At 47.5% G+C, this 22,273-nt stretch overlaps 1 protein-coding gene across 9 annotated transcripts in view; it reads right to left on the bottom strand.

The window, feature by feature from the left end:
- Positions 1-22,273, bottom strand: part of ACACA (acetyl-CoA carboxylase alpha) — a 121,936-nt gene that overhangs the window by 34,255 nt on the left and 65,408 nt on the right. For all 9 annotated transcript variants that reach the window (XM_065646888.1, XM_065646895.1, XM_065646894.1 and 6 more), the window contains 7 exons: positions 20,824-21,027; positions 18,311-18,466; positions 17,575-17,721; positions 6,950-7,219; positions 6,488-6,585; positions 5,840-5,960; positions 5,293-5,403 (listed from right to left, as the gene is read on the bottom strand). In XM_065646888.1, coding sequence (XP_065502960.1) covers positions 5,293-5,403; positions 5,840-5,960; positions 6,488-6,585; positions 6,950-7,219; positions 17,575-17,721; positions 18,311-18,466; positions 20,824-21,027 — 1,107 coding nt within the window. The remainder of the gene's footprint in view (positions 1-5,292; positions 5,404-5,839; positions 5,961-6,487; positions 6,586-6,949; positions 7,220-17,574; positions 17,722-18,310; positions 18,467-20,823; positions 21,028-22,273) is intronic.

Below are 22,273 nucleotides of genomic sequence, written 5' to 3'. Positions count from 1 at the left end.
GCTTTTATTTATTTTTCCAGATTGTAAAATTGAAGAGTAAGTATTCCTGTTCGCAAGACTGCAGGCGGATCACGCACAGGAGACGGACCGGGGGATGGCGTGAGCTTCCCAGCCCTCAGCCCGGGCTCTGTGCCCCGAGCGCTGCCGCAGTCAGCACAGCTCAGCACTGAGTTTAAAATACAAGGATATTCCCTTGTGGCCCCATGCAAAGGGGTTGCTGGGGTGCTGGGCTTCAAATGCAGATTGTCAAAACAATTCTCGCAGCAATTATGGTCTGTTGTATCAACAAGTCCTCGGGGACTCCCCCACGGCCCCGTGACCGACACATGAGCGGTGCTGTCCTGACACGGTAATGGCACCGAGCACGTCAACGTCCCCACCGTGCCTGTCAACGTCCCCACCGAGCACCAGCAGCCTCTGCAAAACCAACGGTGCACTCAGGGAGGGGCACTGGACAATTGCTGGTACTTGGCTTAGAAGTTTCTTAGATATTTACATACTGCATTAGCAAACAATCAAGTTTCCACTAATCATCTCACCAACTCCCTTCTGAAAGCTCTTCTTCAGAAAGGTTTTCTCCCCCGAAAACACACCAAATAGCGCATTACTAATCTGGTAAATCGGTTCCTGAGCTCTTTCAGGTCTAGAATAGGTTACACAAGCAGAAACATCGATTAAATTAAGAACATTTTGAAGGCAAAAACTTCCACAGGAAGAAACCCGGGGACAGGGCACTGAGGACAGGTTGAGGGTCTGACGGATCATTCGGGCAGGACAAGCCTGTGGAGTCTGGGGGAAAATAAAGCTGAACAGGAGGGAGAGGAACCCAACGGTCTGCTGGCTGGATTCCTCCCTGCACCCCAGAGGGGACGAGCCCTTCGACACCTGACTGCGCAGTGCAGCGTGTGGGACAGCCCTTCACCGCCACTCAGAAAACGAACTGTTAGAGATAGCAGGCTGAACATTTATATAATGAAACGAGGTGTATCCCGTTAGCAGCGGTTCCTGAAAATCTCTGCTAAACCTGCCTTCCCAGAGAACAAGCCCAGAACATATATCTGTAGAGAAAACGGGATTGAAAGCCACTAGTTGTTTACATTAACGAAACAGTCTTAAAGACAGGGTTTCTTTTAAACACAAAAGACAAGGAGGAGCAAATTAATTACAAATAGGTCAGCAACAGACTTGGGAGCATCCTTGTCTGGACTGAGATGAAATGTAGTCCTGGGAGCTCAAACTATATAAGCGATGCATAAACCGGGAGTGCTGGGCTTTTCGGTCTTGCTTCCATTAAAAAGAAAACCAGTGGCAATTAACCCATTAGTGCACAGCAGCAGCACATCACCCGTCTCGTATGAAACGGCACCACGTTCAGCTTATGACGAGGAAAGGGAGTTGAGGAGGAAGGTACGGGGTGGAAAAAGGGGGAGGCAGGGAAAGTTAAAAAAAAAAAAAAATCTCTGCCTCAGCAAAAGTTTTCATTAAAATTTTAGACAAATGATCTCTGTGTCCTTCTCCCATGCTGCCTGGGGCTCCATGCTATTTCTATGCAAATAACAACCTCGTGGTTTATATCTTATTATTTCCACCGGAGCTGCGGCGACATGACCCGAGACGCGTGTGAGGTAGACAGCAAAAGAGAGAGAGGAAGAGAAAGAGGGAGAGGGAGGGAGAGAGATGGAGTGGCTGCTCGCTGAAGTGTGAAAAAATATTGTCAGGAGTGAGCGGCAAGAACAAAAAAAAAAAAATTGCAGGGATAACGTGTTTATTTCAGCCCCTCTCTCCATGTGAACCAGCACCTTTTAAAATTCATTGGGCATCAGGCGATCATGCACAATCCATCTGCTTTCACTTTATCATTTGCATTTCATGCCTCCTGGCTTTTGATGTGCTGATACTTTGATGCAGTCAGGAGACGCGCATTATCATTATTTCAATTTTCAGGGGGGTCAGCGGGCTCAGCACAGGCGCGCGCACACGCTCACGGGAGAGGAATGAAATGTCATTTCCACCTCTCCACCCCCTGCCGAAACGCAGCGGCGGAGACAAAAGGGGTGCAGCTGAAACGCAGCCCCGGTGCCCCCGCGCAGAGCCCCGGCCCCACATCGCACCTTCTCCCCACGTCCCTCTCTTGCCCCTGGTCTGGGCGACAAACACAAACAGCTTAATCGGGAGCAGAGGGAAACCTCATGCCGCTCTCGTGCAGTTTTCTTGTCACCCCTGACAGGCGACAGGGCTGAGAGAATCCTGAAACCTGCCGGGGATCAGGTGTCTCCCGGTGATTTGCCTCTCTACTTACAAGCAGGGACACAGACGCAGTGAACAGCCGGCACACAGTCAGTCAGCCTCCAGAACCAAACAGCAGCTCCAGCTAAAAATGATATTGACCTTGAGCTCATCATCTAAGTTATAGGTTACAGTCTGGTTTTGGCAGCTGGACCTTTCCCTCTACACCGAAACCCTCAGGCTAGTTTTACATAATGATAATAAACAAGACCAACAACAGATCTGATGGCACATAATGTTTGTCACAGCCCCCCTCTGCTCCCCCTGTAAATTAAAAAGAATCCAGTATTTCATGGGGGGGGGGGGGGGGGGGAAATCAACTTTCCAGAAAAAACACTCCTGCTCTCTGAAAGCCTAATTGTCTCCATTGCTGCAGAAACACTTTTGCGCTGCACATTCTCTTCTTGCAGAGAGAAGACATTTTGAAGACATGTATGCAGACACAAGACCACGTGTCAGCTTTGTACAGCACCCTCTGTGAAGACAGCAATTAAAAGTCAGCAATGGTACAAACTGTCCCAAATCTCTGACACCTAACTGGGAAAAGCTAAAGGAATATTTGCATGCAACTGTGCTAGAAAACATTCAATTCCAGCTGTCATGCAAGGGTAGCAGCTTCCATTTACTTGGTTTTGATTCAGTCCTGATCCTTCCTCAAGCCCCTGCCAGCTGGACCGGACCTTCTGATGCCCACGGGGTGAAGCACTGAGCGCTGCCCACGGGGTGAAGCACTGAGCGCCGCCCAGGGCTCTTCACAACACCTGCTCCAAGGGAACAAGCAGCAGCAAGGCTCAGTCTCTCCACAGAGAACATCTACAACAGGTTTCCACCATGAGACCCTTCTAGAGTCTTATACAGACGAATGAACAAGAACACATCACGTATCGTGCCCAAACAGCCTCAGCATTCCTGCGAGGGAAGGCTTTGCGTAACTGGCCCCAGGCTGGTAGTGACCTGACCAAAGAAAGAAAATTCCAACTGTTCATCTAAATTCAAGTGTTTAACAGTTCACATATAAGAACGGGGGGACAGAGGGTAAGTCTGAAGCAGATGATGCCTCCACGGCAGGATGATGCAAATGCACGAACGTTCCCCATCTGCTTCACACCCTCCTCAAGATCTCACCTGGACTGAGCCTGGTCATTCCAGGTTAGCACTGGACGTCGCTTCACTACTTCAGACATACTCTGGGACATAATTATAGCTGGACCCAGTCAAGAAGCTCTGACCAGAACTGCAGGGTCTGGAAAATGAGGATCATGGGAACTAAACAAGACACATCGCACAACACCCAGGGGGGAGAGGGGCTTCCCAGTCTCCCCCTGTTCAAGGCCAGGTAAACTCACTGTTTGGTCTGGGCTTAGCTGTCTTACTGCCAAAGCTGGACGGGATGGAACAGGGTCCTCCTTGGCCTGACCTTTAGGCAGGTAGAGATTCAGTGCCTACATAAAAGTATCTGCCTTTCCAACAGAGCAGGGAGGAGCGAAAAGGACACATAGGATTATTCAGCCCATTGAAATTCTTGGGATGGGATAAGTCATCCCCAGAAAGCATATCTTTCTGCCTATGCCTGCTGGTCAATGTCAGGTGCTTAATTTAGCCTAAATCCTTAATTTTTAAGTGCCTAAAATTTAGTGAGATTAGTGTAGTCCTATAAAAATGAACACTCAGTCCATGGGTAGAGAGTGCAGTTAAACCTGGGAAGAAGAGAGCAGAGAGGCCTACACAGCCTGGCCCTGCCATCTGGGGAGCTCTGCAGGGCCCCGAGCCCCAGCACACGACAGCTGGAACCAGGCAACTCACTCCACTTCAGCAAGCACTAAACTGACTCAATTTCTTTTTAAAGCACGGATCTTCAAATGCCTCTTTTCCTTCCATTGATGCAGGTGTGTGTGATGTGTGTAAGAGATCTAACTGAGGGTGCCGCATCCTGGAGTTGATAGGATCAATGCTTCATTTTCTGTAGAGCCCCCTTTATTCAGGGGAATAATTCAAACGAGAGACTATTTTCCTTTTATCTCCCATTGTCAGGCAGGCACTCCTTGAAACACAGCTTGTGCTGAAGCACAACCACCCCAGGTGCTGGAGAGTGCCTGCGAACAAAGCTGCACAATGGGAAGGGCGCTGGCGCCGCGCAGTCCCAGCTCCCGCGCAAACAAAGCCCTCGGTGACAGGGACAAGAGCCCAGTCGGCTGCGAGCCGTGTCTGCTGCCGACAAGGAGCTGCAGGCTGGGATATTAATAGGCTTGGGGCAGCAAGGGAGAAAAACCGCCTCTGGTGGAGGAAAAAAAGAAGAGGAGCCACTTTAGTAGTGAAAGCAGCAAGTTTTCTTACAGCCCGAGTTGTTCCTCCCTGCCCCCGCAGCTGAGATTTCCAGCAGGTCTGACCCCTGGAAAATCACCATCCGCACTCTGAGGCTTCAGTGCTCCCCCAGCATTAATGCCGTGCTGGGGATGGCTGAGGGTTTGGGGCGATTCTGGCCCGTGTAGTTTGAAACGCCATTTTCCAGACACTGGAAACAGCCCTGTTTCCTCTCCCACAGTACATAGCGGGGGGGAGAAGATGCTGCCCCGTCAGTAGCTTCTCCACTCCTGTCATTTAGTCACTGCACATACCCTATGGTAAAAGCTGCTTCCCCTTCCCCTGGTTCACGCTCGAGCCATTAAATGTGCAGCTCTGCCCGGGTCCCCTGCCAGTCTCCAGCCAGCACACCCAACAGTGCTTCTGGCTGGAATTACCATGTTCTTGGAGAGAAAAACTGGCGCGTGAAAGGACTGCGTCCTGGGCAGGGAGAACAGGAAAAAGGCTGCAAAGGCGTGAAAGTTTCCAGCTGCTGCCCTGCGTCAGTTCTCCCTCTTGATCGGGAGGAGCCCGGGAAGGGAGGAAGAAAAAGGGACCAAGCAGGATGACAGCCACGGCGGTGGCAGCTCCTCGAGTCCGCAGCACAGCTCACAGAAACACCAACACAACTCACACAGCTCCAAAGACTGGAATGCAAAGACTTACTTTGTTGAGGGCTCCGCAGCCTGTCAGGATTATATGAGAGTTCTCAACCTGGATGGTCCTCTGACCCAGCCGAACAAGGTAAGCCCCAATTCCAATTGCCCGACATGTAACCTTAAAAAAAAAAAAAGAAAAAAAAGAAAATCACATAGATTTGTGTCTTACCGCACAGCCAAAACCTATTGATTCAAACATCTAGATAAAACCAGGCATGTTTGTATTACAAGGCTATAAAAACTACTCTCCCTGCAAAACTCCGGAATCTACTTTTTTTTCTAAAACATTCTCTGAACATATGTGTATTGAGAGAAACAGTAGCTTACAAACTGAGCAAACATGAAGCCAAATAACTGTTTTCTAAAAGTATATTGAATTTAATCTGAAAGGGACCCAGCCCCATAATGGTGCCAGCAGCATTGCTCAAAGCCTACAGGAGCCAATTTACATCAGCCAGAAGTCTGATCCCAGATGTATTTTCTGGATATCATTGCAGGATTTTTAGCTGAAACAGACAACACAGTTTGAAGAATAGAAAGCAGCGGGGGATTACCAAGTTGATGGTGATAATACTCTCATAGGCTAAAGATGATTCTCCAGCAATCATGCCAGATCCTCTGAGGTTCTCTATTCCAAGTCCGTCTTCCTTTCCGATAATATCTGTTATCTTATACCTGAGGGAGACACATACAGCCTTTGAGTCACAGGGTCCAGTGATTTGCTGAATCAGTTTGCTACGAAGAAAATGAAAAGTGACTAAATATCATTAAGGCTCCAAAGAGTAATGTGCATAAAACCCGGCCAGGACCTGCACGTGGGCTCATTCTGCAGCCCTGCTGAACACCGTGGAACGGCCCTACCCATGAACAGCCAGAGCAGCACTGCAAAGAGGGAAAGCCAAGGGAGAGGACTGCCCGTGAAAAGTGTTCTTCTGTCATTCCCCAGCACATAAGGAGCAGGATGATTATAGGGACCCTCGGTCATGACTTGGGCCCCTGGGCAGCAGGACTGGGCAGCGCTACCTCGAACAAGGCCCGTCACAATCCAGCTTTTCACTCTCGTTCCTTGCTCTGACCAAGCACAGCTACAGCTTTCTACATACCTGTGTCCTAAAGAATGTCCCAGCTGAAGACAAGGATGTGACATGCATCACCTTGTAGAATGACCAGAAAGCTTTTCATCCTGCCCTGTCTGTGCTTACCTGGACTCTCCGTTGTCCTCCACATGCTCACAGTGAACTGAGTTCAGGGCACTGACTTTCTTATAGTCTTGCGGAGTCAGGTACAAGTACTTGTATCCCTGAAATGAAAAACAGTTCATTCATCTCATTCTCACGTGTAGACCCTTCCCCATCCCCAATAACCCCTTCCAAAAAGAGAGCTTCAAGGGAGCAGAACTGAATTCCAGACAGCAATAAGAACATCCCCTCCTAATGTTGGAGCTCCAGCTGAGAACAGTGAAAGCCAAGGATGTTTTCATCATTTAGCCCTAACTCACTCTGGATGCCAACCCTGTTGCCTGAGAGATCCAATAACAAGGAGAATTCTGGACGTAACAGTCTAGCAAATATTTACCCTTACCTCTATTAAAAGAGGCGGTGTAAAAACAAGAATCGTTTGTGAGCTATTGCAGAGTTTCGCCTCTGATCCCTGTGCCTCCTTACCTTGTATGGGTCATCGGGATCTTCCCAAGCCACGTGGAACATGTGCCGAATCTCCTCAGCCAAACCAATCCTGGCTCCGCTGTTGGCAGCCACATAGATCCGGGGGATGCCGTGTGTTCGAGCAAGCTCTGACGCCCTCAGGAACAGCACGTCCTCTTGAGGCCCAAAAGAACCAATTCGGTAGGTTATGTCATTGCCAATGACAATGATATCACGGCCTTCTGGGTACTCGGGGGTCTTCAGGGTCATCTTCCAGGCCACCATCCCAATCTGCAAAGAGCAGAGAACAACAAAAACTAAATGTGTATCTTCAAGATGTGAGAGAGTCTCAGACACACGGTGCCGGTGCTGAGCAGGCTGGCAGGACCTGGACCTTCCCCGCTCCCTGCAGCACGTCCTGCGCTGCTCCTCCCCACCCAGGACACCCAACCTGGACCTTCCCCGCTCCCTGCAGCACGTCCTGCGCTGCTCCTCCCCACCCAGGACACCCAACCTGGACCTTCCCCGCTCCCTGCAGCACGTCCTGCGCTGCTCCTCCCCACCCAGGACACCCAACCTGGACCTTCCCCGCTCCCTGCAGCACGTCCTGCGCTGCTCCTCCCCACCCAGGACACCCAACCTGGACCTTCCCCGCTCCCTGCAGCACGTCCTGCGCTGCTCCTCCCCACCCAGGACACCCAAACAGGCCCTTCCTCTGCAAACACTCCCTCACAGGGCGCTGCCTCTATTCCGGGTGCTCCCAGGGTGAGGACGGACGCGCTGCTGTACAGGACTCCTGACCATGTGCTTCGGCCATTGCCCGTCACCCTGAGCCTTCATTTTAAGAATCCCTTTATTTCATAACTGCCTCCATTTTTTTTCTGTCCTTTCATTTCTTTGGCTCTTCCCTTTTCCCTTCCCAACTATTGCAGCAGTTTCTTTCCAAACCAGCCTGGATAAGTAATGCTTTTCGCTGCATATTTTTCTTTTTAAAATCACCAGATGATCTCTTCTGGCCCATCTTATGGAGATCAACGACATCTGTGCCCCGCATCTCCCGGCTCTCAGCTGCCGCGTATCGCTGCACCGGGAGCTGCCCGTCCTGGAATGCCATTAACAGATGGAAATAGCAGTGTCCCTTGAAAGCCACATGCATCACCCAGTCTCCGCTTGCCCAAGGATCATAAGCTCTGAGTACACATTCCTCAAGCCGATTGCACATCCTCTGCAATCAGGAGGGTTGAAATTCTCATTGCGGAGACTCTGAATTCTGAACATGATGAACTAAAGCGGGAGGGGGAGAGGGGAGAAGCAGCAGATAGATATGTGCCATTTAATCCAAATCAAAATGGCACAATACACGGTTGAGATCCAATCAGCATCTGCAATAAGATATGCCATAATAGGCTCATTAAAAAAAATAAAAAGGCAGAGGAATTAATCAAAGGGTCATTGGAAGTAAAGCAGGCAGCAATCCAAAAATATTACAACCGGCTACCGGCAGATCCTTCCCTTACACCTCCCCTTTTGAGAGCTGAGATTGCAAGTTAACAGAATGATGTTTAAGTTCACCTTCTCCTTGGTCCCTGTTTCATCTGCCGCTATTTTGACTGATACGTCGTAAGGGATTAATTTGTTTGCCTCTGAATATTTGCAGATTTAGAGTTATACCTCAGCATCCAACTGCAGTGTTTGGAAGAGAGAGCTACTGCAGCAGTTTCAAGACAGGAGCATAAATCCCTAAAAGTCAGTAGGATGCTCTGCTAAAATACCAGCATCATTGCAATCAAAGGGAAAAGTGGTAATGCTGTAAAACGAGTGGCTGCAACCCAATTCATCCCAAAGCTACATGGCCAGAGGGCTCCTTGGACTTGTGTCTTCTGCTGCTGGGCTTTCAGAGCAGAAAAAGGAAGAATAAAGGTGAGAAAAGGAGAAGAAAAGCAAGTGGTGTCCTTCTGACCCGCCTGCTGCAGGAAAAGAGGTGCCAGGGGCTGGATATTGTGTCTCTGTTCTAACTCTCAACTGTGGGCAGGCCCGTGGCCAGAGACGTCAGGTTAAAAAAGGCTGAAAATCCAGAGTTAAAGGCTTCAGGTTTCACCTCCAAGAGCCAAGGGATGCCCGTGTGTACCCTGTCACCTACTGCAGGCTCAGCTCTTCATCATCTTTTACAGGCTTCACTTCTCCTGTCGTAACTAAAAATCCTTAAGCAGGCACTTCTCAAATCTTCCTGATACCGCCTCAGAAATCAGCTTTGGTTATTGATAGAAACCCACAGAGAAGATGGGGTAACGTTCTCTAAAACTGCATCATAACCTTCCAAAATAGCGCAGAAGTAACACGAATTTACAGGGTTTTACAAATTGAAAGCATTTCCTATTTAGAAGATTGAGATTGTGACAGAAGTCTTGGAATAGTTCCCTAAGCTGAGATCAGGTATCCTCCACATAAATAAATCCCTTTTGTTAATGTTCACCAGCAGAATAGGAAAAACTATTTCACCAGGGCACAGTAAACACAAACTCCTGAAAACAGTTTATAGCTGCTAAATACGGAGCAACCATCTGCTGTTTAAGAAAATTAAATGTGCCACTTTATTAACTTGTGTGTCTTGTTGCCTCCCCAACACACAGCGTGTTTTGTGCCGTTTATCCAGTAATAAAAAAATGACAGGGCACAACTAAGGATTATTTTGCTGTGAACAATGTAGGTTCCATTTAAATTTATGGGTAGTGGGGGATAGCTTTCTATTTCAGAAAAACCAAAGGAAAAAAAAAAAAAAAAGGAGATTTTTAACTTAATGGCAGCATGCCAAAAAAATGGAGAGTTCAGAGGTTAATTAGACAGGCTGAGCTAATCACCTACGAGCAGAGCCAGAACAATAGCGGGTGCTGGTGAGCGCCAGCGTGGTTTGGAAGTGCTGCTCCTGCCACAGCCAGGAACGAAGAGAGGGAGGAAAAAATAAAAGCAGGAACCGTCTTATTTAACTGTTTTTATGTTGGCAAAATGATTTGTGCCACAGTATTTCCATAAGAAGTGGGACCATTATTCTCCTGTAGGAACACATTTGGTTTGAAAAGTATCACTGGACAGAACGTGAAAATCAAACCAGATGAATTATTCACAACCTCCGACCAGAAGTGATCATTATTTCTGATGTTCCAAACTGTGATTAGGATTCAGTGCTCAGATGTCATTTGCTCCCTGAATAGCACCAGCAATGCAGAATTGCATGACGCACATACATTACGCACAAGTTTTATATATATAATTTTATACACACCTTCTCCCACTAGATCTTTGGCTTAATGTAACCATTAACAGATAGTAAAACCGCAATATTAACTAACGTTCGTTTTCATGGTGCTCATAAATGCCGTTAGGTTGACACACAGTGTCAACACTAATCATGGCCTAAAATTAACACCAAAATTGACTTCAACATTAATTGCGCTATCGATGTGAGCAGTAATACACACACTGATGCGGTTACAAATTGACTGCGAGTGGCAGCGGAGCTGCTGACAACAGACACCGAGGGTCCGGGGGAGGAACCGACCCCAGCCCCTCCAGAGGGTCCGGGGGAGGAACCGACCCCAGCCCCTCGCCAGTACGACAGAGGCCGAGGAAGGGACAGCAATGCCCATGGCGGCCGGTGCTCGGGTTAGACGGAGCTTTGGGCCCTATTTTAGCCTCTCTCTAGAAGGATCAGCCATTCCTGGAAAAGCGTAGGTGGCACAAAATCTGATGTAGACAAGCACAGCTCATTATTTGACAGCATCTACGCTTGAGCCGCACTAATTGTGTTGGTTTATTCTAATTCTCTCACAACAAGGACAATGCGTGAGCCTACGTACTTTATGCCATGCTTCATTTTATTTATTCATGTCCAAATTTGGAAACCTGAATGTGGGTCTTGAAATCTGTAAGTAGGACAACAGAACTTGCAGAACCCTGACAACAGTTTTGTCTGGTTCCCACTCTGTTGCATCTGTATCATACATATGTAAAATATGTATACAAAACATGAATACATTTGTATGTCAGTATTTCTGACATAGAAAAGTTATAATAAGAAAGGAAATGCAACGGTCGTAGCGGTCCAGCATGTGAACACGGGAAGTGCCAAAGCATTTCCTGTACTGACAGCACGTTCCTTGCCCACGTTCTGCCATCGCTGAGTCCAGGAGCAGGGGCCGCGTTCCCCCTGTTCTGTGGCCCCTGCCCCGGGACGCTGCGTCGCTCTGTGCAACACACACACAAGCTGTGTTTTATAAAGCAACAAACACACCCCCAGAAGTTTTACTTGATGCAGATGTAGCAATTTCAGTATTTCACCATTCGAATCTGATGCCCAGATCTAAAATAAAGACACTCTGCACTGATACTGTGACCAAAAGCTATACGTTTTTTTTTCTTTAACATGAACCAAGTCCCAGAAGGGTACGATGCACGTGGTTTGCCAGCGACATTCCCACTTGGTGCCCTGGCAGGGTGAAGTGCCCAACCCAGATTCCCCCAGCCTCTCCTGGGCTCTGGAAAAGGTCTCGTTTAGCACCCAAAGCAGCGGCCGCGGGCGGCACGGCCAAGCGCACTGTCCTGGTGTGGGTTAAAACAAGTGACGCACGCATTGGCATCATTCTCCTGACCAGCACACGGCCAAGACGGCCAGAGACGGTTCCAGCACAAGCCGTGGCAAAGGTTTGCTCGGAAAAAGGCACCATGCAGCACAGCGGAGCGAAGGAGATGCAAATTCGGCTGTCGCGGTTCCTTGCGCTCACATGGCAAGGCAGGGAGCAAACCAGCAAAGCCCGGCTGATGTTCAGGGGAACGGGGTGGACACGCAGAGCACCAAAAGGAAAACTCAAAAAAGCCACTAAAGGAAGAGTAAAAGTAGATTTCACTGCACACACATCTGTGTTGCAAGGTCTGAAGCTTGCACAGTGTCTCTTGGGGATAGCAGAATGCATAATGCTGAACTCCAACCAAATTCTCCATCAAATTCAAGTTCTGCTGCAAGCCCACTAAATCAGCTGGGAGCAACACTGCCATCAAAACAAAAGCATTTTTGACTAAGCTTTCCAAACTAAACAATAAATAACTTCCCTGTAGGCAGAGTGTAAGGCTTGAAAACTTCAGCTGAGATCGTTTGCATCTGGTGAAGTCACAGGTGGATAAAGGCATATTCCAGAGAGCGACAGAGAACCTTTATTACGAGCAGACAACCTTTACTAGGAGAAAGATTTTATGATAATCTCTGGAAAAAAATAATGGAAGGGCTCGGGCAGAAGGGAGGAGATACCGGGTGTTTTCCTTCACCCTCCTGTTATTTCACTGACTTTGCCGTCACCCATTCTCTGCTTTTCCTCAAGTACTTATCCCAGTGGAAGTTTTAACACCCTGTGCCTGTCATAAAACGCAGGAACACGGAGTGACAAAGCAGAACGTGCACTTCAACTATGAAGCTTTGCTTGTATAAAATTCATTAGTCCCACCATCCACCCCCAGGCAAGGCAGGGAGCCCGAGCAGCCCCGAATTCCACCTGGCCAAACCTTCCCACCTGCAGAAGAAAGGGTGAACTGCTCCCATCACTGATTACTGCTGATTCTGCCGCTACTGTGAGGAAAAACTGTGACATCTAGTGCCAATGGGGAAAATGACACATTTTACATGGAGACTGCATGAGAGGGAGGTGGGGGAGATGGGGTGATGCTGCAGACACTCCTCACACCCGCTGCCTCCTTGGCCTTGAAGATTAGTTGGGTCTTATCAGTGGATGGTGCCGTCCTAGTGCCAGGGGATCACGGTAAATTGGACGAAAAATACATAAAGTCCTACAGAAAAACACCAGAATGCCCCATTCAAGCATGACAAGTAATATATTGAGTTCTCCAACAGGCTGAGGGAATTACCTTTTCACGCTAAGATTTCAGCTAATGTGCTAATCTTGGGAACAAAGCACCCGCGATGGGCACTGAAGAGGCCGTCGCCACATTACAGGTCGTGCCTTCAGCAAGAGCTGCTGCAACCAGCACGCTTTTAAATACTGTGCGAGTTGCCACATGCTTCTGAACTCTTGCCCTGTTCACTTGTCTGTGTTCACACGATTTCTGGCTCTTTCCGAGATTCCCAGCCACACAAGTACAACTGCAGAGGCTCCGGGCGCAGCATCGGCTGCTCTCACACCGCCAAACAGGGCTGGATCCTCAAACTCGTCCCTGCCAGTATCGGGGCACAAAGCCCAACCACACACCTCTGCCCTTCATGCCCAATGAAGATCTTACCACAGACACCCAAGATCGTGCCACTAAAAAAAAAAACCAAACCAAAAGACTCCCACTTAAAAAAAAAATAAATAAATAGCAGAAATGTTAGAAGCCATCTGTTATAATCTAGACAAGCATCCAGGCTGTGGTGTGAACTTAAAATTTTCTTCTTAAAGACATTTTTGAGTAAAATGCATAAGATTACAAACAACTACAACTGGATTTTTTTCCTCCCACCTCTATAAACTCTGTACATTTTAATGGTCCGTGTCTATCTTAAGAGTCAGACTGGAGTCAGGCTGAGCATCCAGCTCTGGTGCTTAGTTCTTGATATGCTCACAGTTCTACAATAAATTATATCCTGTTTGTCCCAAAGTCTATTGAGTCCTTACTCAGGAGCATCAGAAGGGAGCTATCGACTGGGGTTTGGTTCTGCTGACAAAATACTGTCTTCTTCAGCTCCCTTCTACACCTGCCAGCTCTGAAAGTTATTTACAAACTGTTCTCAACTTTTTGGTGCGGCACATTCAGCTGGCGTTGGCTTACTGAAATCCTGTGGCAGCACACGGACCTTATTGGAACAGTCTCACATGTGAGCAGAGGGGTCAGTGCAGCCAGACTAGTAACAGAGGAAACACAAGAGAGAAAAAAAGAGTAAGCAGAGACCAGGACACAGCTCACAAGCTTAACATGAAGGCTCCAGAATAGAAACCATGCAGCAGAAGGCTCCAGGCAACACTCAGGATTCTGTCCGCAGCCCAAAGAACCAGCAGACGTGCTTCAGGGAGAACTCTGGCTGCACCGAGGGGACCAGAGGTTGGAGACGGCCCTGGATGAGCGATGTCCCGGTGCCGGCGCAGGGTGGCAGGGCCAGCAGCACCGCAGGCTCCCTCGCGTGGCCACGACCCGACACGGGATCCTCTGCTCAGCAGCAGGCGCTGTCTAGGAATAAATAGCAAGTCGTATTTTCATGGTCCATTAAGTCCTTGGCTTCTTTGTTGAGACTACTAGCAAAGAGATAATTACTGCCATGCGAGGTGGTGGGCTACGTGAAGGGGTCGCGAGCTAAGCGGAGAAAAACCTCTTGTAGTGTGGAAGTTCTTGAGAATTCCCATTTCAGAGATTTTCCTGAAAACACAGCCGGGTTGGGCGGGTTAGCCCGGAATGCTGCTTGCAAACCCCGCGGACAGGAGCCCAGCGCCGAGCTCCGCTCTGCCCCGCACCAGCGCAGGGATTGCCACGTTGGCTGTCGACATCCAGCAGAACACCCTGACCACAAATCTCCTGCATTTTATGCTGGTTTCTCAATTTCACCTGCTATCTAAAACAACCAGGACACTCAGCTCAGCTGAATGCTTTAAGAAGAAGAGTGTCTTGACCCCTTTTCACATAGAGGAGATGTAATTGTTCATACTGTGTAGCACGGCTCCAACAGGAGAGACAAGCCCTGCCTCAGCATGGCTGGTACCGACGGTGAGGCACGTGTGTGAAACAGGGGAATAGCTGGTTCGAGTCTGATCTAAAACAAGCAGAGCAGTAATAGGAACCTAAACGAACTAAACAGCAGCTATATTTACTGCAGTCAGAAGTTTTCAACAGAAATTTCCTCTGTAGTAAAAACCACACGATGTACAATCTCTCAAAAGACTTTGGATTCAGAAAATCAGCAACTTTGGCTGGGGGGAAAAAAATAAACAAAAAATCCCCCTTGGAAAGTTCCTCCCAAGCACCCTGACCCATCTGACCGGAGCAGCTCTCAGCAGCTCTGGGGCACAGACCCCCGGCAATGCCCATCCAGCATCACTGACCAAAACTGGAGCGACACTGTGTAACACAATGTCCAGCAATTAGTAAGTAGAAATTCAAAGACTCTTAAAACATACTTGTCTCCACTATCCTCACAACACCCCAAAGCAGTCCCTTCTTATTAGAATACGAGCAAACTGCAGCAGCGAAAACTCTGACCAAGGCTCCCAAGCCAAGTCGCCGCAGAGCCTGGGAACCTTGACCTCCCTGCTGTGCTCACAGGGACCATCTCCCCCTCAACACCGTTTCCAGTCTATAGGGGCTTCTGGCATTTTGCAGTCAAATACATCCATCCGAGGACAAAACTCTTCCTTAAACTCACGCAGTTTACAGAGCCAGTGAAATGCGCCATATTTTGAGAACGGTTCACCATTGTATCAAATGGAAGAAGCGCAGAACCAACTCGTATTTCCTCCTGCTCCCTGGGGCACGTCTCCTCTTCCTATGCAATGCCACCAGCTACTGCCACCTAGATGGATTGCCCCAAGGACCTTTGCCTCCTGGCAGATAAGACGCTGTATTTCTCTGCTCAGATGCTATGCAGACTGATGTTCAAAAGAAAAAAGGCAAGCAGAATGGATCCACTTACAGCCCTAACAAAGAAAAGGCTTATGCTCTGAATTTATCGAGCATCCTGTCTCTCCCTTCTCCACCCCTGCAGCCATCTTCTTTGGAAAGAGAAACCCGAGTACGAGTTTCTGAAAATTTGTTTCCTCAGCTGAACAGAATTAAACCATAAAAGCCTAAAGTCAGCTCATCCAGATAAAGCAAGTGCAGCACAGAGGAATGAATGTCACCTGTCGTTGAGGCTGCGCCAGAGCTCTGCCTCAGACCGCGCTCTCGCTGTGAATGAGCTTTTGTGTGCGGCTCTTGGGAACAGAATTCAACGCCAGAGCCTCAAACCTCCTCCCAGGCGCACACGGTCCTGCAGCGCTGGCCCAGCTGCGGACGGGCCGGGGGGCACGGGGCGCTTCCCGGGGGACCCCGCGCTGGGTCCCGGCTCCGCGGCCAGCGGCCTCGCCCCGGCTCTGGGCAGTCACTAAAAGCAGGTCAGAGTCTGCCATACGCCTCCACAAGAAGCGATCTTCAGCTCACAGACTCACAAATGCAGGGGGAACATCATCTTTTCCCCTCGTTTATCTCAGTTTCCAGCGACTCGGCCCCGGGCGCAGCAGCCACAGCGGCAGGGCCTCAACCCGGGCGGGAGGTAACACTGCACACCCCAACAATTTCTTTTCAGATTGAGCACAACCAAGACTACCAAGGGTTAAAAAAAACCTCCTAATTTTTTTTTTTTTTGTGGTCTTTGGGTACAGAATCTCTTATAATAAGACTATTTGTATTCATACTGGCAGAGTAAACACTACATGTTCATGCCCAGGCAGCTCTGTGCTGGTAATTTCAGCAAGAACAGAGCGACGTCCCTGAGGGACTTTGCTGTTTCCCCAGCCACCATCCACTCAAACGCTGAACGAGAGCAGAGAAAGGGAGAAAGATGATGGCATCAGCCTCCACAGCCTCAGCGTCCACCAGGAATGCAGGCAATAGCTCATTTCAGGTTTAATTACACTAGTTAAAACATTTCTTCTATAGGTCAGCAGAAGACAAGGACACAGCGCTCCCATAGTCAACATTTACTGATTATGTTCAATTTGAAAATATCATCTTCAAACCCTTCCCCTGTTAAGATACACGCAGTAAATAGCGATGAAAACCCCTGTTTCTTCTCATCACTATACTTGAAGTTTTTGAACAGGCTTTTGCAAGGCTTAAGTTACATATCCAGTGAAAGGACGGTGCTAGTTCTATGATGCCAAGAAAAAACATAAATTATATCACCACTTACAACTGTTCATATTTAAATCGCCGCAGGAACATTTCACTTACTGAATCCCACCCAGCCTAGGCAAAAAAAAACCCAACCAACCAACCAAACCAACCACCATCTTCTACTAGTTCACTTTATTCTCCATCATTTCAATGCTGCAATCTTTGCCTTGCCAGTGTCCGGACACACCAGCAAACCCCATCTCGCCAGCACAGCCTCCTGCTGCCTGAGCTGCCGGAGTAACGGATCCCAGCAGCACCAGCACTTGTTACTCGCAAGAAAATCCTTCACTAGAGGGGGATGTTGCGCACACCTTGCCATGTGCTGCACAAACACCGCACCCTGAGCAGCTCAATGGAAAGCAGAAAATTGGGTTTTCGTTTCTTAAGCAAATGAAAACATTTCTATTTAGTCTTGTAAAACATACTTTGCTCAAATACAAACCCCAGTTACCTGGAAGAGCTGAATGAGCACTTTTTAATTATGAAGGAAAAACAGCACAGGCACAGGTTTGAAATGGAATCATCATTTACTATGGAGGTTAAAACACCCATTGTATGGAAGGTATTAAGTTTTAATGAAACAAAAAAATCTCATTTTCCAGAGAAAGATTTCATCTGTGAAAGACTGAATGAATAGATTTTGTGCCTGGCTGGTAAATTTTCATTACAATTGTCAAACCCAGTCCAAACCACAATGTACTGCAGGATATAGAAAGAAAAGTAGCGTTAAAGAAAGTTCAGCTTGCCTCATTTCCTCCCGGCAGCCTGTTCATGTGCACGAGCTGGCCCTGATCATCCAGCACCAGCTCGGTGTACGTCAGCATGTCAGAAGGCAGCGGTGGGGTGGGCAGGAACGCGTGTTCGTTCATAGACTCCCAGAGCTTAATCAGAGACTAGAGGATGAAAAGATAAATTCTTGTTAAGAATATCAGCTGCAAGTGTTTTTATTCAACCCACTGTGACTTAATATTCCAGGGAGAACATCTGAAATATCCCTCCTCCCAATTTAACTGACAATATTCAGTGGATATCACTTGGGAATTTAAACTATGAAATACAGTTTCACTCAAAGTAGCATAATTCAAATCATGTGGTTCAGCACAGAACCCAGCAAATCAGATACACAATTCCGCAACTCATTAACACACTTAATTATGTACGAGTCCTGTCCTAGGAACTATCCCCCCTGCATTGTCCAACCTTTTAGGAAGGCTGAATAACAGGGTGGGAAAATAAAGAAATATAACAAGAAGCAAAAGGTGTTTTACATTTCAGCTTCTACCGCTTGACTCATTAGCAGAACTACAGCAGCAGCGTGTCAGGAGCCCTAATTTCCTACAGCAGACTCACCCCAGAGCTGTGCAGACCCTGGGGAACCCCTGGCAGCCACTTGTTTCCCTGACGAGCACGGGTGGCAACGGAGAGAAGGGCTCTGCAGGTACCAAAGTTTAGAACAACCCCCCGGGCCTTAAGGACACTTACCTGCCGAAACATCTCGGGAATGTCATAGACATACGATGTCCCCAAAGACTGGGCCTGGAACCTCTTGGACTGAAGCAGGTCCTTGGTCACGTACGGGGTGTTGATCAGCATGCCATGAAGTGGTCCCTGTTTATCGCCGTACGCCTGGAACATAATCTGCAGCACAAAACATCACCAGTTACAGCTTCACCCACTGGGTCCACACACCCATCTCATTCAAATCACACCAAAAATCATTGGGCTATTCCAGATCGATCGGGTGCGTTTCTGTTCTCTACAAATACATTAATACTCGCGTATCCCTGTAAGACCGTGCTTCATCATGCCTCACTACCCTCTGGAAACAGCGCTGGCCCATTACTGCGCGATCCCAGTATCACTGACTTATTACCATATCACAGTGGAAAGCAAAGTGAGCAGAGCCACATCCCCGCAGAAAACCCCCTGACTTAGATGGCTCCCCATTCAGCAGAATTTCCCCTGACGCCGTATCTGTGCCGATGGATGGCAATAGCTGGGAGCAGAGAGGAGAACTCCGTTATTTATACAGCCGAGCAGCGCGGGACCTGCATCTCCACTGATGGATCGGGGAAGCTCGGTCAGGACTTGCATATGTCATTTTGTTTGAAGTTTTGATATTGTAAGTTTAAGAGATTTTCCCAGAGTAGCAACATGAATTATCAGCTGCCATGCTTCATGGCACTATATATTCCTCTCAGCTCCTCTCGGACTCGGAAGGAAATCTTATTTCAGCTGAGAACCAGGAGCAACGTGTAACGGGGACAACACTGCACGAACGGGGCTCCACAGAAACACACTTGACAGGCAGCGCGGTTACGGTGGTTTTAACAGAGCAGGGATCAGATCTGATGTTACAAACCACAGATCTTTTTCTAATTGAAGGTGATGTAATTGAAGAATTCCATTAAAGATAAAATTCAGTAAGCAAAGCATATCTCGGGTTTCAGATTAAAAATAGTAGTTTATGCAGTCTTCAGTCTTCACAAATGTCGCTTTGTGAAGTAGCTTCTTCAATGGGAGAAAGATTTATTGAGGGTAACAAGTTTTTGTGACAGTGCCTGTGTTAGGATCTGTTTCTGCACCGGGAGTTCCGTTCTCCCCAATCTCTGGGCAGTTTCTGAGCAGTTCTGTGGGGCTGGCAGTCAGTACTGAGCATCGCCCCTCGTAACTGCAGAAACGAGAGACATGGGGCACTCATGATTAATCTATTTTTCCATTCTTCGAAAGTGATGAAAGTGCCCAGCACCCGGTACATCAGTAACATTTGGACTTTTGTAGAACAGTTCTCTACGTTCAAAATAAGCCTCTGAAAACACAGGAAAAAATACATAGATCTGAATCCCTCCTATAAAACTGTGTCATGAGGGGGAAGATTTACCAAAGGCCTTTCCAAAGCCTGAAGGTATTCACTTTTTAAGACAAACCTTCCTCCCAACTCCTCAAAGCATTAATTGAAATAATTCCTACCAGTATAATTTTTTAATAGAACTAGTTTGATATCGGGGGGGAAGGGGAATCAAATAAAAAGATTAAATATTGGAAAAATTGCTAAAAGCTGTACACACATAAGCACATTCTCTGTCTTCAAAACTACGAAGCTCATCAGAGCCAGAGTTGAGGAGGAAAGGTGACCTTCACAACTGGCTAACACAGCTCAGCTGCTGCAGATTATTAACATGTCCTTTTCTCTCCTCATCTCCACTGAAAGGCAGAAAGGAAGTAAACCACACAGACACGATCTGCTCCAGGACCTGCACGCCAGGCCGCGCTGGGAACCTCCGGGGGAGAACAGGTGAGTCAGCACTTGTGTGCACACCAGCGGTGCCCCGGCGATTTGTTCTGCTGCTGCATGGCAGAGAGATTATTACAGAGGGAGATGTAAACATTTCTGTATTTAAATATCTTTATGCATCCCAGGCTCCGTGTATTTTAGTATATGTAAGTATTTCAGTTAACCAGACTATTCCTACGCCATGAACAGCAGAAATACCAGAATAGCCACAACCATTACAAAAGAGACCATTATGCTTCATAAAAATGATATAAAAGCACCTTCAATAATTTTATATCATCCTACTCAGGTCATTCCCTATATCTTTAGAATTTAAAAGATGAGTTCACGGATTTTCTCTATCTACTCAGGGAAACGTATAATTAATAATATTTTTTATTACGACCTACAGGATGAGCACCAACAGCGATTACTTTTCTATTACTTTTTTGAGCACTCTGCCACAGAGAAAACAGATGTACAAATGACTGAAGGTATGTACAAAACAATTAGAAGACATGCACTTCTACAAAACTGATTACATTTTGCACGCCTTCTTGCCTATTGCAAGATTATCTTTACATTCTTCTTCCTTCGGCAAAGCTGAACGGCAATTTTATATTACCTGAAAGCACCACAAACCACAGAAGAGTGTATCAGATATCGCGTGTCCCCCCAAAAAAACTTGCGCATCAAACCACAGAGCCGTATGGGGCCATACCTGCCCTGTCCTGGAGTCCGTCACCTCCTTGTACAGGCTGATGTCCAAATAATAGCCCGACTCGTTGGTCAGGAAGAGCCGAATGGGAATCGCCTTCCCTGTTGGCGTCAACCGAATGTTGATCTTCAGCTCGGCTTGGAGGACGCGGAGCTTCCAGAGGCGGCTCCCGTAGCGCATCACCATGCTCCGCACCGACTCCTCGATCTGAAAACACACCACAGGAACCTCCCTCACCTTCCAGACACATCCGGCACTTTGTCACCTCCACCTGCTGCTGTCAGGTCCTGCCCAAAGGGGCACCCAGAGGAACATCCCAGCAGAGATGGAAGCACCAGCAGCAGCACATGCCCCGTGTTGTTACGGGACCTCGGTGGCCCGTTCGTTCTCCTAATAAGCCTTGAACTCAACCTGGGGACCACTGAGCTGGGGGGACAGCCCTGGATTCCCATTCCCGTTCCTTTTTCCTCCCGGCGCACCACACTGGGCCCAGGGCTTCCCCTCCATCCCCTTCCTCCCTGCAAGCAGAGCCCACAGCTAAAAACTACAAAACACAGCAAAGCAAAATCCTTGACAAACCATTCTGTAGCACTTGGATGCACAATAATCATGTTTCACCGCACATGCGGTACAGTGCTTTAAATCAACAAAGCAATTACTACTTGGAGCTTGGCCTTCTGGTGTTCTATTAAACTTTATAAAATACTACTGCTGGCAAATAGCGCATATTAAAAGAAGGGAATTTATAGGCTGTTTTTAACATCCTTTCAAAAAACAAAAAGCCTCTTCTCCCCAGCAGCCCAGGGCAAAGTCACAGGACACAGTGGCAGCCGAAGTCCCAGGAGCCGCGCATCCCACCTGCTTCCCAACCTCCAGGAACTAAAGATTTTGGATGCACTGAAAGAGGGTTTATTCAAAAGTCATTTAAGCCACCAATTTTTAATCATGACTTAAAAGTCAGCAAACAAGAGATACTTATTTTGATAACCAATTCATCTTTTTAAACTTCCAGTTATTCTCATTAGGAAAGGTCAATTCTCATCCTTGGGTAACTATGAACAGAATGTTGATTTCCAACTAAATGCAGCCTTTGCAGTTTATGTGGGACTCTTTGTGGTGGCCCTGCTAACCAGAAACATGCTTTAAGCCTAAACACTTTCATTTATGCAGTTACAAAGCTTAATGTTCATTTATTTATAATGTTGATCTCTGTGCTTTTGTATCAGAGAATGAAAATGAGGTGTTCCTTTTTGTAGCTGGATTTACAAATTCTTTTTAAGTTCATGACTTGTCTCACATTTTATTTGGGTAGAATCTGAGCTTTTGTAACAAACAGAAGAGCATTTAAAGCTATTTCCTTATTTAAATTGTTTAGCTCACACACTGAAAAAAGTAAGTTTAGTTTCGAGTACAAAACATACTTTAATAAACTGGTCCTTAGTTCACACAGAGG

The sequence above is a fragment of the Caloenas nicobarica genome, chromosome 17 (assembly GCF_036013445.1).
Source record: "Caloenas nicobarica isolate bCalNic1 chromosome 17, bCalNic1.hap1, whole genome shotgun sequence".
Taxonomy (NCBI): Eukaryota; Metazoa; Chordata; class Aves; order Columbiformes; family Columbidae; genus Caloenas; species Caloenas nicobarica.
The sequence above is the reverse complement of the archived record's forward strand: the minus strand, read 5'-3'. Positions and strand labels throughout refer to the sequence as shown.